Source organism: Gossypium hirsutum, chromosome A13 (assembly GCF_007990345.1).
Source record: "Gossypium hirsutum isolate 1008001.06 chromosome A13, Gossypium_hirsutum_v2.1, whole genome shotgun sequence".
NCBI lineage: Eukaryota > Viridiplantae > Streptophyta > Magnoliopsida > Malvales > Malvaceae > Gossypium > Gossypium hirsutum.
Window position 1 is genome coordinate 10,434,155 of NC_053436.1, and position 17,940 is coordinate 10,452,094.

A 17,940-nucleotide genomic window follows, 5' to 3' on the forward strand; every position below is an offset into this window, starting at 1 on the left:
TCGGTTTTATGAGACCGACATCTCGATATCTTGTTTTTACCCAAATTCTTCAATAATTTTTTTTCTAACTAACCTCTAAATTGGTAAAATTTTTCTATCGATATTTTCATACAATTTTCTATTATATTAATATTCATGCAATAATTTTTTAAAATAATTTCTCTTTAAATCGGATTTTTGGTTAGAAACCACTATTCCGATAACTTTGAATTTAGTCCATTACAAAAGCTCATTCACGAGCTACTCACAGGTCTGCTCACACAAGCTGTCGGTCAGGGCGTAGCTACACGGGCTGTTCACACAAGCTGTCAGGTATTCGCAACACATGCCAGACTACCCAGCCACCGGTAGGACATGCAAGACCAACACCCGAAACCACATAAACATATATCACATATCTCATGAGCTCATAAATCATATAGTTCCTAGTGACATGTCACTTGTATCCTAAACATTCCTAAGGTTCAAACGCGATTTTTCGATATCTCATCTCTATCAAGCTTGCTCGTAATGTCGGTCTCAATGTCCATAATACCAAACCACTTACTCATGGAGCAATCAAAGCATAACTCATAATAGCATTAAAAATAGCATTAAAGAATTTGAATTAACATAATATTCAAGCATCAAAAATACAACATGACATCACATTATTTGTATATGAACTTACCTTGGTACAAAATGATAAAAACGAGTCTATTCTTTGTAAATCTTGTTTTTCCCACGATCAAGACCTGAATCACGTTTTTCTTGATCTATAATGCCAATTTAACTTATTTAATACAAAAATTGTTCGAATCGACCCATAACACATACTTTGGTAAAATTACCTTTTTACCCCAAACATTTTACTTATTTACAAATTGGTTCTTAGGCTCGTAAAATGAAATGCATGCATTTTTTTTATTACCCAAGCCTAGCCGATTCATATTCCTACTCCTAGCAACCTACATTTTTTCTTTATTTCACATATTTACTACCCATTTTACCATTTTTACAAATAGGTCTTTTTCATGCATTTCCATCAAAAATCACTTAGTAAAAGATGTTAAACACACATCAAACTTTCATAATCCTCCATTAAACATCAAAATACATGCATGTCACACATGGGTATGTTTTTGAACATGAACCCTAGGTCAAAATAATGGTAGAAATAGCTAGATCGGTTGATGACAACTTCAAAAATGTAAAGAACATTAAAAACGAGGCTAGGATGCACTTAATATTGAGCTTAAAAATTGAAGAAACCTAGCTCTGGTGAGCATGGAAATTTCAGCTATGGCATAGAGAAGATGAGAAAATTTTGCTTGATTTTTCCATTTTTATTCTTTTATTAACCAAATGACCAAAATGCTCTTAAGGCTTTTCTTTCAAATTTTTCTTATTCAAGTCCTTTTTTGTCCAAAATTTTAGAACTTGGTCAAATTTCTATTTAAGGAACTCTAATTAATAACCCATAGCAATTTCATGCTTAAAGCTTCTAGAACTCAAGTTTTGCAACTTATTCAATTTAGTCCCTAACTTCAAATTGGACACTTTAGGCATAAAATTTCACACAAACATGCATTCATATCATGGATCATCAAATAATCATAAAATAATTATTTCTACTTCAGATTTGTAGTCTCGAAACTATTGTTCCGACTAGACCCTAATTTGGGATGTTACAAGTAAACGCTTGTGGATGTTTGACTATATCAGCACCTCGATTATCACTCCACTGGTACATTGATGTTTCGTTCCCTCGTTGGCTCATCTCGATCATGAACAGTTTTTTTATTCTTCATGATCTCTCATTCTTCATATGCTCCCTCCTCGTATACATCGTCATCCAAGAACATCTCATCATTAAACCATATATAGTCTGTTTCATCCATGTTTGAATGATTTTGTAAGATTATCTTTATGGATCAAAGACTGACTAAATAGGTGTTCCTCTCCTCTGAGGCATATACTGAAATTGACAAAGAGAAATAAAGAAGTCAGTTAACTAGATTAATAAAATTAAAAATACAAATTGTATCTATAGTTCAAAAATGTTCCTAATTATTCTATTAAAAAAATTAAAATCAACTTAGTAACATTGACTCCTTGGCAATGGCACCAAGAACTTGATCGCCTCCGGACGTACTAACGTCCAGAGTATGAATACTACTACAAAATATATTATATTTGAGGTGGTTTTCCGCAAGTATACGGGTCAGGTTGTAATATAGTTTGTTTACAGTGAAACACTTAGTAAGTATTCTGAAGATCATACCAAGGGAGGCTAGTACGAAATTAATTCTAACCTAAACGCCAATAGATCTAATTGTTACTTTAAGTAAACTATATTACAAATGAACATAAATAAAGGATTTTTAGGGTTTTTATAATAATAAAGACAAAATAACATAAAGGAAATAGACTTCAAGAGATAGAAAGGGAGAATAAATCAAATCTTGATTATAGGTGATTAGCTTGTTCTGGTAATCTCCATCAATTGTTGTTTCGAGCTCCTCGTCAATCAACTAGTCGATACCCTAACAGGATCTTCTGATCTTCCACTAACATAACGATTCAACAAGAACTACTTATCTTCTGACCTCATAGTCCATGCTGGTTTAGGGTAAAGGTGTTCACGAATAGGTAATACCAATTTTGAGTTAATTCCCACCTTGATGACTTTCCCAGGTTGTCAAGCCTACAGTTTGTTTCACATTCTTCCTTCCCTAAACAGTTGATCCATCTACTCATTAATCCCCCATAGAGGGATTAGTTCCTAATGGCTTTTATAGACAATATGAAATTGATATAAAGAGAAAGCATGCTAATTAAATTGACAAGATAAAGTAAATGAAAGAACCTGATTGTATTGATATTAATTGCGTATCCACAGAGCTTGAATGCTTCCACAATTCAGATCTCTTGAAATCAACAAGAACAAATGAAACAAATCTAAAACCTAAAAACGAAAGAAAACTAAACTAAATTTTACAAAGAGAATTTAGGTTAAAGGAATGAGGCCCTTAACATTTGCCAAAAGAGCCTATTTATAGCCTTTTAGTGGTCGTTGTCCTTAACCCTAAGTCAGTTGACATTCCCTAGCTTTATGTTCAATTGTGCGGACCAAAACGCCCCTACTTCCTACTTAGTTTCCACCCCAAAGTCGATGTCCTAGAGTCGATGTCTCGACACACCAGGACCTGTGTCGCGACATAGCAACTAGTATGCTCTTCTGTAGCCATCTGCAAGGGTATGTCGCAATATTGAAGGCAGACTTAAGTTTTCTTCATTTTGTTCCCTATGTTGCGACATCAGACCTCCCGTGTTGCAACATAGCATCCAATATCAACCTAAAATGTCTTCTAATGGTCTCTTGTACGCTTGCAAAGTATGCAGCTTTTTCTTAGGGCTCATTCGACCCTTAAGATCAATAAAAGATTCAATTTGCACATTTAATTGAATGTAAGTAAAACTAAAGAAACTTAACTAAAATGTAATGAAAATGCTTGTATTCAGGCTCCTTAAGTGTGAAAACTAGTTTAATCTATTACACCAAATTATTGCATATCACTTCGACTAATATTCATTCTACCTTGTGGGTTGTATCTTGCTAGATGATAAAATTCTTACATCACTATAGAGATATACTTAATACTCCACAATTTCACATAGCTAAACAATGGTTTATATTAACCCATGATTAGAAATGTGTATACATATGTATGTGTATATGTATAAAGAGCTGAATTGCGAAGAGAATTATTTCACTATTGTTTGTGAGAAAAGTTCGACGTTCACATCGTTTATATAATTTTACACTTTATTTTGATTTTGAAACAAAGTTCTAATTTTGATAAAGTTTATATAATTTTAGCTAGTTGCACTTCTCGCTAGCTTTGTATCCAGCTACGGTTAAATTCGATTCAAACATTTCTATGACATTAGACTAAATAGTATTTATGATTTATTTTTGTAAAATTAGATTGATCTATATATTTTGTTTATTTATTATTAAAAAATAAATCAAACAAAATCATGCTACGTTCCATGAATTGGTTTTTGTTGTTATTTATTTGCTCAAATAATCACTTTTAATTGTGATTTTATGTTCTTTCTTTATTGTGTGGCACACTTTTCACCAAAGAAAGTACACTTGCTCACATATCACTTGCTATGAATCAAACTCACTTGCACACATGGCAAGGTTGGCAAGATTCTTAGGTTGTTCCACTTTTGGAATGTGTTAGAGAGTATGACTCGGAAGCTTAAATAGAGATGATGAACTTCTTAACCCTTTTTTTTTTAGAATACAAATGCTTTCTCCTTATTTTTTTATTGAACAAACAATGTATTTGCACTTAAGGATCCATTTGTTTACCAGGAAAACATTTTCTGGAAAATGTTTTCCTGGTTTTCCAGTGTTTGTTTGCTTGAAAATAAATTACATTGGTAAAATGTTTTAGAAAATCGAGAAAATGAGAAGGGATTTTGGGCTCGTTTTTGGAAAATGTCTTACCGATTTTATATCTGTAAGACATTTTCCAACTCTCACTTGGTTCTTTCCTCCTCCTTCCTACCGTCGTCATCTTCCCTCTCCGTCTTCATCCAAGTAACTTTCCTTCTTCTAACTTCTTTCGTTCTTCATCTTTTATAATCTTCTTTAAAGCTCTTTTTTTTTCTTCTTATTCTTTACTTGTCCACATTTTAACCAATAATTTTGGCAATTCCCTAGAATTTTAGTGGTGAATACCCTTTTGTTCTTTATACTGAATTAGTGGAGGGTTTTATATGAAAGTGAAGTTATACAAGTTTCTTTCGATTCATATGCCTGAAATTTTATGTTGTTCTTTATTTCTTTATTTTTAATATTTTTCTGGGTTTGGGATTAAAATTTTATGCCTTTCAATTATACAATTGAAGTGAATTACAAATATCCTTTTTTTCTTTGTTTCTAGTATTTCCTTTGTGCTTTTTCCTTAGAGGGACAGTTTACGAAGGGATAGGCTTCATAGATTTATCTAAATGGAGAAGGAACAACCTAATCCTTTATTTTGAGACCTTTTCTCGAAAACAAGTTTTGTTGGCTTAAGAACTCTTGCATATTGATTTTCTCAAGGTAGGTTTTGGCATCAAGAACATTGCCTTGTGAGGTCACTTATATATTTTACAGTCATCATGATAGTCTAGCAATGCATTTAAAGAATAGAATTGAAGAAAAATAATGAATCTACCGAGTTGATTATTACTAGAAGGTTTTTGTTAGCAAAAAGTCCATGTCAGTCCATCGTTAGAAAGAGCTAAGACTTTGTTGTTCGCTCATCTTCGTAAGCAGCCCCTGCTTTACCTTTTCAAAAGACTGCTCTAGGTTCATCAGTTGGATCATTGTAGACAGCATTAGTGTTCCTAATTTAATTGATAGTAATATTGGATGCTTGCTTTCAGTTACATGGATAGTAAAATTGTAGATAGCATTAAACCAGTGTACAATAGTTCATAGATGAGGGTGCTTGTGAATTTTGTTAGTTGTATTCAAAGTAGAGAAAATTAATGTTTACACCATTTTTTTAAGCTGCCATTTTTAGGATGCCATTCAGCCATATATATGTTTCAAAATCAACCTCATCCAACATATTCTGAACCTAACCTCAAATAATCCATTCAAAATGAAGGACTTGTGATATTCTCGACATATATACATTAGCCAGACAAACGGAGCCTTAACATCATCTCAAGCTCAGTATGAGAACTATTTTGGGGGTTTTGAGCTTGTGTTCATTTATCTTTCCTTGATATAATTTGAATGATAACTAGCTTTATATATATGCTTGTTAATTGTTAAACCATAAAAAATCACTACCACCTTTCTCTTATCTTGATCTTTCTGGAACTTGCATTCTTTCTATCACTGCCTACAGTTTGAAAATTGTATTTACGGATCATAATTCACAAGGAAAAGGCTATCTACTTTTCACATGTCATAAATAAATAACTATGTTCACGTTACAATTTTTTTTTATACATGAGATTTTTCATTTGAAACTGTGCAGCTTCGTTCTGCTGAAGAAAGATGTAAGGAAGCAGAAGCTAGAGCTAAGGAGCTTGAGAAACAGGTGTGTTACTCTGTCTTCAGTTGCAAGATCTTAGTCTCCTGCTTGTTATTGTTTGAATGGCTTATCCTATTAAAATGTTTAGCATCATTTGACCTGTTTCATCTAAAGTGTTTCTACTCTATGAACCATTTTTGTTGATGTGGGGCACTTAAGTAATTTCAACTTGATGACACAAGCTAAATGCATATGGTTATATTTCAGAAGTCTTTCCTAGTTTTCCTTGAAGTACATATCTTGTCCCTTCCTATGCTGTTTATCTCTTGGAGAGCTTAACTTTATGTATTTGGTGGATTTCATTGTATAATTCATCTTACACTTACATAAGTTAAGGTCTCCACATGTCACAGATAACAGAAGCCTAATAATCAAAATTTATTTCTTTCGACTCAGCTAGTGCACCTTTTCAAGCAGGTTCTCATTCTCTCTTGATTTCATTGGACAAAAGGCCTTCACTCACTGTTTCTTGTTGTTTTTGATTAAAAAACAATGGCTTAGATAAGGAAGCAGGCGAGTTGTGTTAATGTTGAAAAATTCTTCTACAGGGATAATTACTATTATAATTTTGTTTTTCTCTCAAATGGAAACGTATAGGATTAATTAGTTGGAGTTCAACTGTTTTGGTCTTATGAGTTCCTATATATATATTGATATCTATTTTTCTGGTCTTATGAGTACTCCATTTGTGCAGTAAAGGAGAAAAAGACTGGACAAGAAGAACTGGTAATGATTTTCATTTAATCTGCATAGAGGATCCGTTTGTGGTATCTCATGACCTTAATCGAGTGGTGGACAAGTTCAGCATTAAAGTTCTAAGAGAAGAGTTTGAACGAGCGACTAATGTAGTGCAATATGATCCAAATCTTTAGATAACACTCTTTGAACCTTATGTCCCTAGGTAACAAAACCTTGTCCAAGTGTGTTAAAAAATCAATGGTTAAAGCTATTTGGTTGGTTTTTGTAGTAGGTGTGCATTGCGTCACCCATAATTTTCAATTTTGACCTCTTGAGTTCACATCCATTTTAAAAAAGTTCAAGCTTATTATATGTAATCAAGAAAAGAAATTTTCAAACATTTTATTGATAGTTGTTAAACAAGTTATAATTAATTGAGTGATAGCGTATAGAAAATTCCTGTATGATCCAAACATATTCATATCAAATGAGTGTGTTATATCGTATTTGTGTCTTCAAGTGAAACAAACAAAACAGTCTTATTATATAAATCTAATAAATCAATACAATATATGTAAAAACAATTTAAAATATAAATTTATTAATATATATATATAATAACCTCAATTAAACAATGTAAAGATAATAAATTCTTAAATATATATTTGTTTAATTTAAAATAGCTTTTATGAAATATTTTCAGTAAATCGACCAAACACCAAAAAATATTTTACACAGATTCATTCAAACACCAAAAAAATAAATCATTTTCAGAAAAATAAATCATTTTCCAAAAATTATTTTCTGAAAAATATTTTACTTACAAACGGAACCTAAATCTTTCTAACTAAAATATTTTAAGTAGATGTAATTTTCCTTGTAATCGTTATTATAACTTACTTTCCTTTATCCAAGTTAAAATAACTTCTCTCTCTTCCACTATCCATTATAACCATTTTTAATAATTTATTTAAAGCAAAGTTCCATTTTTAATTTCTTTAAAAATTCTGTGCAACTTCTTTTTTTTTTTTCTTTTTTAACACAATTACAACCAAGTTGCTTTAATCTTTCTCAGCTCATCACAACTATTTGCCGCCATACTTGTTTTTTAGAGTCTGTTCCGACTTCCTCCCCACCATTTATCCACGACACTCCATTTTACTAATTTGTAACCTCTACTCAACCAAAAGAACCCTCTACAGTGATCCCTGATTAAATAAACAGAAAGCAAAAATATCCATTACAGACTATATACAGCACCAAGCAACAGCACGTCCATGTATTTGACCGCGCAGTAGTACTTTTGCTGCAGGCAAAAACACATATTCCAAAACAAATTATTCATTTCAACGGCCTCACATGCCAATCTAATGGGTGTAAGACAACATTGTGCCTGGACTGAGAAGAGGACAGGCAGGTATGAAAAATTATAAATGTAATAACAAAACAGCGGGTCAATTTGGATTTCAGGATCTTCACCGGGTTTATGTGAAACATTAAAGAATTCATAGCAATCATTCCCCTAAGTGCCAACTCCTCCCCAACGGAGTACCCCAACCCTAGTGAACAATTTTCTTGATGGAAAAATCAGAACTAACCATTAGTAAGTCGTCAAGACTCTGTTGAGAGGAGGGATTGGATTCCAAAAACAATGAAAAGAACTCCACCCGAGAGTGCAACCTGCATCAAAATAGATATAAACTTGGTTTTACTAGTTGCTCACCAAATTAAATGCAAACCATAACTGTCGCATAAGGATAAAAAGGAAAAGTATGGATCTGGATTACAATTTTCTCAGATATCTGAGATGCCAGACTCTTTCCTCCTAGTACAGCAGCAGTGCTGCACACTGCTTGTCCCCTGAGAAAAAGGGAAAAAAAATGATGAAACCTTACTAATCACTAATCAGAGCAGGCATATACAGAATGAAGATATATAAACATATAAAATGGAAACAGCATTGTATACATACGGAGTGGTTTCAAAATATGAAGGAAATAGCGATGCTTCAGTAAATATGTATAGATATCTCTAATGGTAGTAGAACTTACAAAATTCCACCAAGAACCACACCGAATGGATTCTCATCTGCAGCCAAACCAATAGTAGCAAGCTGAAAAGACGGTGAAATACTCAGTCCAACATGATAAACATGCAATAGTCCTGTTAAAGAAAAGACAGAAATATGACATTCATGTTATAAAGTTTACCTGGCTCTTGTCGCCCCATTCACCGAAGAATGTGATGGAAAATGCCTGTAGAATAGGCACTTTCATATTATTTGACAAAATGCAAGCTTATCAAGATTCAACTAAATAGATTATATAACTTATGACCTTCAGAAATATGGGAGAGAAGAACTGTGTAAGAAATGGCTGCCTCTCCTTTTTTGAATCATCATCAGCCTGATAGCATAGGGAACAGTTAAATGTCTTCATAATCTTAAAATGTTACTAAAAAGGCTAAATACTAAAAAGCCCTTTCCTTTTCCAAATATCCTAAATAAGCTCCTATACAATTTTATCTAATTCCCCCCTTAGGTAGGGCTTGGGAGCTAAGATTTTACAATTTGAATTTGGATTTCAGAAATAGTGTAAATTGAGTAGTAAACTATTGAGAAATGTAACATTCATGATTTCTCAAATCCATGGATTTGTTAGATGCTTATCTAGTAATGAATTTGAAATTCTTAAAATATTTTTGGATTTGACAAATCCATGTTTTATCCTTCTCTAACATATATTGTATTGAATCTCAACTAATTTGCTCAAAATATATGCATCCCATTCTTACCATTTATATAATAAAAGAAATACAAATCCAAATTTCGAAATCCATTTTCCCAAACAGAGCATTAAAGTTCTAATCAAATAAGTTCAACATTGAAAGAAAACATGTTGTCGGTATATAACACTTTTCCCTTTTGAGAAATATACTGTTGTTTCTGTACCTTATTGCCCCCCTTGACTGTTCCTGGGTTTGCCTTCCAGTCAGCATCCTAGTCAGACCAGTAAAGTAACATTTAAATAATTTCATTTTTCGCCAAAAAGGGAAAATTCTACTTAAACATCAGAAAATTCATTAAAATAACCAACCAGTTTTGCTTCAACTTCAGCCAATTCTTCAGCCTCCCTATTACAGAAATATAGTCAAATCATAACATGATTAACTTACGGTAAAACAAAGTTTTACCTAATGACCAATGACAAATTCAGTCAGCCATCTTTATGACAACCACCCTTTATAACAGCATTTCATTATAAGAGTCAAGTTTCTAACAGAATCAATTTTTTATGTTTTATTTTAATCCTCTATAACAGCTTTTCACTAAGAACAGCAACAGCCATAATTATGAAGTATATTTTTTATTAATTAGTTCTCTACATCAGCTTATTGTTTCAAACTTTAAGTAAAGTTATAGCTATTTCATATAAGCAAACCTATTAATTATATTTTATTTAAATAAAAATTATCTTAGTTACGATATTATTTTAATAAAATGTTTAAATTTCACATAAAAATATAATAATCATATTTCATTAAATAAAAATAATATTTAATAAGTAGAATTAAATATATCAATTCAGTAACCATTAAGTTCTCTAATTAAGTACTCTATTATGAATCTGAAACATCATAAACTTATAAATTGATTACTTAACTTAGTAACTCATGATTAACTAATGAATTCTTCACCAATATAAGCATTATATTGCCACCAATAGAATGGAATCTGCCAAACAAATTTCCATTAAAAACTTCTTTAAATAGTTTATTAATAAAATATAAATATAATTGTTGGTGTTTAAATTGTTTCATTTATTTTATTAAATAAAATATAAATATAATTAAAAACTGCAAACTGCAAATTGCAACTCAAATATATTTTTATTTTCTATAAGGTGAAAAAAATAGGTTTACAACAAATATCCCGCTGTAACATCCAAATGTTGTTATATTATAACAGCCACATCTTGGTAGATAAATGAGACTATTATAAAGAGGGTTGATTGTAGAAGCCAAACCCAAGAAAATGATATAGGACTATTGAAAGAGTCTAAAGAGGTAATAAAAAGCATTACCCATTCTCCATAAATGCATCCCATAAAGACCACAAGCCAAATCCAAAGAAAAGCAGAGTCGTAATGTGATGTGTCCATTTCCTAGAGATCTGCATAATAAAAAAAATACAAGAAGAGAATGAGAGCATTTCCCCTACAAGTTCATTATTGTTATATGTAAAGGAGTGCATGGTACATAATTAAATTTGATTAAATTAACCACCCAAGCAGACTAAGGTTTGTTGTATAGTTCATAATGAAGGACACCACACTTTTACACACTAGAGTTCAACAGTACCACAGTTACTGATAGAACTACAGAATGCGTGGCTATTACATGCTTCACTTTGTATCCAACTGTTCAAACATAATTTACATCTGAAAAGATTTAATCCATGTTTGTAAAGAACACTCTAAGATTATAGTTCCACAAGAGATTGAGATCTAAGTTTGGAGGACAATATTTTATCACCAATAGCAGAAGCCCCAATATTAAATATAGCATATAGCTTTAAGTGGGTAAACCTATAGCCACACTGAAGTACATCCAGTGCATTTTGTAACCTGTAACTTTAGAGAACAGGGATCAATCAAATTGACTTCAATTCAGTTCTCATCCTAACACAGATATTCATATTTTCCAGGCAAAAATGACCAAGAATTACTTAGTTCACTAAATATTGCTAGGAGTTGTTCAAAAAAAGGCCTTTAATGTGGTTGTTCAGGTCCTTTAAAAGAAATTAAAATTGATCCACAGGTAAAAGAAGCCTTTCTCAAACAGCAACCAAACCACTTACAAGATTTGGAGCAGCCCAGCCAACAACAGCAGAAAGAATAGTCATCACCTACAGATAAAACGTTTCAAATAACTTGATGCTCAATTAAATAAAAGTTAACAGAGTGAATCTGAATGAAAATGATGCATGGAGAAAGGGAAAGAGAAAAACACTTACAATTAAAGCTGCCAGGCATCCTAACAAGACAAGTTTCCTGGGATGGCGCATTGCCAAGATCTTGAAACAAATAAAATACGTGATTTTAAAAATTCAATGATCGAGCTATTTCAGGATAAAATGCAGTAAATTTTGTGATTTTGGGCCAAGCACAATACTGCAGGATTTAATACAATATTCAAGTGAAAACATGGAAATCAGTATAACACAATTAAAGATGCGAAACGTAGGAAGTGCTTTCTGACATTTAAGTATATATCATATTCGTCTCTAAATAAAACCTGTATCAGTGACAAAGTTAATACTCTTATCCATCATGCGTTGGAAGTTTGGAACTAAATACCTACCCTCTCCAAGAACCAGAAAAAGACATTAGTTTTTCTAAGCTTAAAGCCATGTTCCAAGTTTTTAGTACTCTAAACAATCTACGCTCCATTTCTTCATTCATAAATAAGGCTTGCTTAGGTTAAAACGGCAGCTTCGTGTCACTGTGATAAATATGCATATTATCACCAAAGAAAAACTAAACGAACAAACATTAAAATTATTAACCTCATGAATGAAAATGATGATGTACTGCGTTTAAGAAATTTATGCACAAGTTAATTCCAGTAAAACCACTTGATTACTAAAAACCAGAAATTCAACACTTACAGAAGAAAAACATTTTACTACAAAATATTCAGCTATCATTACTATTGTCTCTTAGAACAGTTCATTCCCTTGAGTGAATACAAATATTTCATTCTCACGCTGGCCAATGGATAACAATTCAGAGTGTGGGTAACCTGAAAAGTTACAGTTTACATGGATGAAAAGGAAATATATTACTTTAAAGGTCTGTAATCTGATTCTTTCTTTTTCCTACATATGAGGAAATCCCAGAGAGAGGGGGCTTTTGAAATTAATCCTCTTAAGAGATAACAAGAAATACAAAGACTGTGTTGTTGAAGGATGGATTTAACTGGCACAGGTGACTTCGGGAGTAACTCATGTGAAATAAACAGATACTTAACCAGCCACATTTGTTAAAGTTTCCGCATTTCAAAGATACTAGCCAACGAAAGAGTAAATTGGCACCTTATTTTTTTCTAAGGATGGATTTAGCTGGCACAGGTGACTTCTGGGGTAACTCATGTGAAACAAACAGCTACTAACCGGCCACATAAGGTTTGACAAACAATGATTGTTTAAAGTTTCCGCATTTAAAAGATACTAGCCAACGAAAAGAGTAAATTGGCACCTTATTTTTTTTCTAAGGATGGATTTAGCTTGCACAGGTGACTTCTGGGGTAACTCATTGGAAGCCAACAGATACTAACCGGCCAAGTAAACTTTGTGAGGAAACTAATACCAAGAAATAGTGCAATATTAAACAAAGGTGAATTTATTCATGTCCACGTGATCGATCTGGAATGCACCTAATGAAGCAACTGGTTTTCTTTTTCCATTCAGAACTCATTCGCAATCAATTTTTAAGCAATTTAAACCCGCAACATTCCTATTCCTTTTAGGAGTGAGCAGTCCTTCAAAACTTTATAATCCAATCAAATGTCTGATAAGCAGGTTATTTTAGCCTCTTGCTTTGTTTTACACGCACAAAGGAGAATAAAATACTTAGAACATGATAAATTGAAAAAAAAAAAAAAGAAGAAGAAGAAGAAAAAGGAAAGAGCAACAATATTAAAACAATACAAAAGGTTGTAAAAGGAAGTTGACTGTTCATTATTGACAACATGAACAACTCAGTTTTAGTTTCAAGTCCTTTTCAGAACCATATTCAATACATATTAGTGAAACACCAATTTAATAAATGATTAACCAACCAAAGAAGAAACTCAAAATATAAGATTTGACTAACCGCGGCAGCAAAGAACGTCTTGTCGCCGATCTCCGATAGCACAGTCATGGCCAAAGACTTGGAAAAGCCCTTTTCAAAAGAAAAAAAGAACGATGATTAATTGTCGCAAATCAAAATTAAAAAGAAAGCCATAGTCGATTCTTCAATTTGAACAATAAAAGAAAATTACTTGCACAATTGAGGTCATGATTGCAGTTGCAGAGAGTGCCGAAAGAGAAATTCACAGAAAATAAAAGATTTCTTCTTTTAATTGTTTTGTGAAAAGGAAATCGACTCTCTTTCTCTCTCTGTGATTGAGTTCGAGCTCCGAGTTTATGACTCGGGCTGAATCTTTGGGATCACCGAATTAGCTGCCCAGAGAAAGAGACCACTAAACTACTGCTTAAGGGGAGTTCTATGGCAAGCATAGGGGAAGCTTTTGCCCATTAAAAGTTTGGTAAATTACACTGCAGATCAGCAATTATGCTCCACTTTCTGTTTTGGTCACTCCTTTATTTTTTTTTTATTTTTTTCTGTCCATTTCCCTTAAGAGCGTGACGAATAGTGGGGCTCGCAGTTAAAAATAATAATATAATAATAAATTTAGCTTTAAATATTTATTATTGTTTTAATTTCATCATAATTTTAAAATTTTAACTTTAATTTTACAAATTATTTTAATTTAATCTTAATTTTAAAAAATTTTAAAAATATAAAATGTATATAAATATTTTCAAAAAAATTATAATATTTTTTAAATATACATATAAGTTATTAAAAAGTTTACATTTTCCTCCACTTCTCCCGCTACTACTGCCACTATTTCCCCCTCCCCTATCGAACCACTTGGCTTAGACGATTTGAAGGATTAATGAGAACAAACCCTATAAAGGTTGGGTGTTGTGGAGTGCAGTAGATTGAGCACCCACCACGAGTATTGTAACGCTCTAAATTTTCCGATTAACTATACGAGAGTTTTTTCGGTAACTTCATCCTAGATAATAAATTCAATTTTATTAGTTCTTTTTGGACAATTGAGAGACCATTGAAAAGCAATTTGTAGATGTTTTTAAAGTTTCGAATTCAATTAAATAAAAATATAAATGACAATTGAGGTATAATTATGATTAAATATTAATGTTTAAGATTGTCTGTGGTGGTGAGATGACCTGTAAGCTATTAAAATCATTTTAGTCATCAAAAATAAATATTAACCACATGTACCAAAAAAGCTTTGACGTTTGACCCAGATATTTTAAATTGCTAAAATAATACACTTAACACCACCTTTGGTCCGCCATTGTTGAGCAAAAGAGAAGAAAATTTGTTCTTCTTTCACAGCCTTTTCTCCTCCAAATCTCTCCTAAATCTCTACACTTTTTCTTCATTTAATCATCATTTTCATCACGAGTTTTTGAGCTTTCCTAAAACATAAATGGGTTCGTACAAGAATCTGAAAATTAAGGTGAATATTTGTGATTTTACATCATTTTGATACTCCATCTCATATTTATGAGATTCGTTATATTAATTGAGTTATTTGAATAGCTATTTAATGTTGTCATTATGAATTGTTTATGAATTTTCACCAAGGGCGAAGTAAAAAAAATTAAATTGTACAGTCAAATTTTGAAAAAAAATATATATAAAAATTATATAAATTAATGTACAATATTAATCATTGATAAAGTAATACATAATATAGGTAGATATAAGTATACTAAGAAGTTGAAAATTTTAGATCCACTCTCCCAACATTTTTTGGGGGAAAGTAATGATTATGAGGTTTACAAAGTATTTTTTTACTAATATGTTATTATATTATCTCTATCATTCAAATGTTGTAATCTTAGTTCTCAATTCTTGAATAGCCAAAATGCTTTAAAGGCTAAACTTAACTCTTTTGATTTTTCTTTTTTTATATGTTGATTTGTATTTCACTTTGGTTATTCACCCTTATTGTTGTTGTTCTTTTTCTATTTCACTAGTAGACTTTTAAAAAAAAATTAAGCTTTAAGCACAAAAGTTTTTATGAAGCCAACATTTCAACTAGAAATTTTCTTTCACATAAATAAAAATCACTTAAGTATTTTTTGGTGTCATGAGAATGTAATATATCAAAATTTAAACACAAGATGCAATATATCAATTTTCAAACATAAGATTCACAATAATCACACTAGTAATAACAATTTCTAAATAAAAATGCTACATTTCTAATCAATATTCAAAAAATTCAAGGTTATAAATACAATAAATCCTAATTTCTTCATAGATTTGTATTAGTTAGCCTCTAAAAAATCATTACATAGTCAAGATGTTAGGAATCTCAAACAAAATCAATATCCCAAAATCATTCAATCAATAAAAAGATAAATCTTGCACAAAAATCTTAATCTATAACAAGAAAAGTTAAAACTTTGATCTTCTAGAGGTTACTCAATAAAGCTTGAAAAGAAAAGAAGAATTGTTACAAAGACCCACTTGAAGTATTCAAAGATTGATCACCTTTCTTGTAAAAATACTAGAGAGTTTGTGTGAGAGAAAAAGAGAACTTTGAGAGAAAAGTAATTTGTGTTAAAAGAAAATAAAAATATTAGGGATTTTTGAAATTTTAGTGGAGACAGATATTCATTTATTTTTATATAAAATATTTTTTTATAAAATAATTTTCTTTCAAAAATTTTGGTGAATAATTTGAAATTTTTTACAAGGTCAATTCATTAATTATATAAATTTTCTAAAAAAATTTATGAGTGAAATTCCCTTTTACTTTTTCTTAATGGGGTCTATGCATGTGGCTCCGCCCATGGTGCTTACAACATGCTTATTTATTTTGTGATAAAAATTTATTAGAGAAAGAAGCTCTCAACAAAGGTAAGGAAAAGATTGTTGATTGAAGTGGAAAGTGGTAAGCTTTCCATCATTTTGTTGATTTTGGATAAGTTCTTATGGGACTTATCATAATTACTTTGTTATAGGAGTTATTTAACTTAATAATATGTTAATTAATGAATTAAAAGATAAATTAAGAATTATGTGAAACTTGTGTGTGGGTGACTTAGTAGAAGGTTACTTGAATGGTTATTGATTAATGGAAATATGGATTTAAACATGAAACATAAATGTAGGTAGATGTGTATATATGGAAATGTGATTACATATGTGATTGATGATGATATATGAAATTTGTGTAATGTAAATGATAAGATAAGAATGGTGAAAGTTAAAGGTGTTCTTTGTTGAATTAATGGTATGAGATTTAATGGTTTGAACATGTTTTTAATATATTTAGAGACTTCTAAAGCTCTTGAAACATTACACTAATATGTTGATTGAGTAATGCCCTTGTAAACTTGGTAGGTTTAGGACACGGTTGGCATGGCAATAAGGATTATTAGCGCACGTAAGAGTTATATAGAGACTTGGAGATTGGTGTTGTTACCTTGGCTTGACATTCAATATTGGCCAAAGGAATGTTCTTTTTGAGAACCTTGGTTGTGTAGGTTGGAATGTACATTTGTGCAATGATTATATACATACATAATTGTGTGGGATGGAATTCTCGAGTGCTCAAATCTCGTTTTACTAAGGTTACAAAAGGCCCAGAAGGATAAGTGAATGTAACAGCCCGTTTTTCAATGGTGACGAAACAGTGGTTTCGGAACCATAAATTTCTATTGTGTCAGCCTGTAAATATTATTTATAGAACATTTGTTGAGCCATTAGAGTCGTTTTAATATTTGGTTAAGAAATTTTAACGTTTAGATAGCTAATTAAAGAAAAATGACTAAATTGTAAAAGGTGCAAAACTTAGTAATTATTGCATTTAGATGATTTAATAGCTTAAATAATAAATGTGGGAGGGCCAATGAAGCATTAAACCCTTATAATAGATAGTGAACGGTAATTTTGTAATTAAATCAAAATTAGACAAAGCATAATTAAAACAAAATTTCACCATCATCTTCATTTTCCCATGGTTTTGTCGAAAACACCATGAAAGGATAAACTTGGGGTTCAGTTAGCTCACTCCTTTTCATGAGTAAGTTTTTTAGCCCCGTTTTTAATGAATTTTATGTTTTTGAGATCATTACAACTAGGTCTAGTTAACTCGTACCTCCGTTTTTGAATCTTTTAAAAATTTTAAAAGTTTCCATTGATGAATCTTGGTTGTTTTTATGATAATTATGTGTTTAAATCTTTGATTGTGGTATTTGGTTGTTTCGTGAAGTAATTTTTATTAGCTTCTGATTTAAGGATTAAAATGTTAAAATCACATGGTTAATTGGTAAATAAGAGGTGTATTGTGGACT

General features: G+C 31.3%; 2 protein-coding genes across 7 annotated transcripts; one reads left to right on the forward strand and one right to left on the reverse strand.

Moving 5' to 3' along the window:
• Positions 1-1,556: 1,556 nt before the first annotated feature.
• On the reverse strand, positions 1,557-14,141 carry LOC107932397 (GDT1-like protein 4). Of its 6 annotated transcripts, none has more exons than XM_016864374.2 (13): positions 13,815-14,116; positions 13,646-13,714; positions 11,785-11,844; positions 11,629-11,676; positions 10,853-10,941; positions 9,866-9,902; positions 9,721-9,768; positions 9,107-9,175; positions 8,981-9,025; positions 8,822-8,883; positions 8,558-8,630; positions 8,369-8,450; positions 1,943-1,957 (listed from the first exon to the last, which is right to left on the reverse strand). In XM_016864374.2, the coding sequence occupies exons 1-12, from the start codon at positions 13,830-13,832 to the stop codon at positions 8,382-8,384; spliced, it is 687 nt and encodes a 228-aa protein (XP_016719863.1). In that variant the 5' UTR covers positions 13,833-14,116; the 3' UTR covers positions 1,943-1,957; positions 8,369-8,381. The 6 variants fall into 6 exon arrangements, with proteins under 6 accessions (XP_040940802.1, XP_016719863.1, XP_016719862.1 ...); XM_016864373.2 differs by lacking the exon at positions 1,943-1,957 and adding an exon at positions 7,776-7,978; XM_041084868.1 differs by lacking the exon at positions 8,558-8,630 and having other exon boundaries at positions 1,557-1,957.
• LOC107932398 (uncharacterized) lies at positions 4,173-7,193 on the forward strand. The gene is made up of 3 exons (XM_016864375.2): positions 4,173-4,597; positions 6,036-6,098; positions 6,787-7,193. The coding sequence occupies exons 1-3, from the start codon at positions 4,464-4,466 to the stop codon at positions 6,962-6,964; spliced, it is 375 nt and encodes a 124-aa protein (XP_016719864.1). The 5' UTR covers positions 4,173-4,463; the 3' UTR covers positions 6,965-7,193.
• Positions 14,142-17,940: the final 3,799 nt, after the last annotated feature.

Coding starts and splice junctions, on each gene's coding strand:
- LOC107932398 (XM_016864375.2), top strand. CDS start 4,464: ATGAGAAGGGATTTTGGGCTCGTTTTTGGAAAATGTCTTACCGATTTT. Junction 4,598..6,035: donor CCCTCTCCGTCTTCATCCAA/GTAACTTTCCTT, acceptor GAAACTGTGCAG/CTTCGTTCTGCTGAAGAAAG. Junction 6,099..6,786: donor CTAAGGAGCTTGAGAAACAG/GTGTGTTACTCT, acceptor CCATTTGTGCAG/TAAAGGAGAAAAAGACTGGA.
- LOC107932397 (XM_041084867.1), bottom strand. Junction 11,677..11,784: donor GATGCCTGGCAGCTTTAATT/GTAAGTGTTTTT, acceptor TTTTATCTGTAG/GTGATGACTATTCTTTCTGC. Junction 9,026..9,106: donor TCTCTCCCATATTTCTGAAG/GTCATAAGTTAT, acceptor CCTATTCTACAG/GCATTTTCCATCACATTCTT.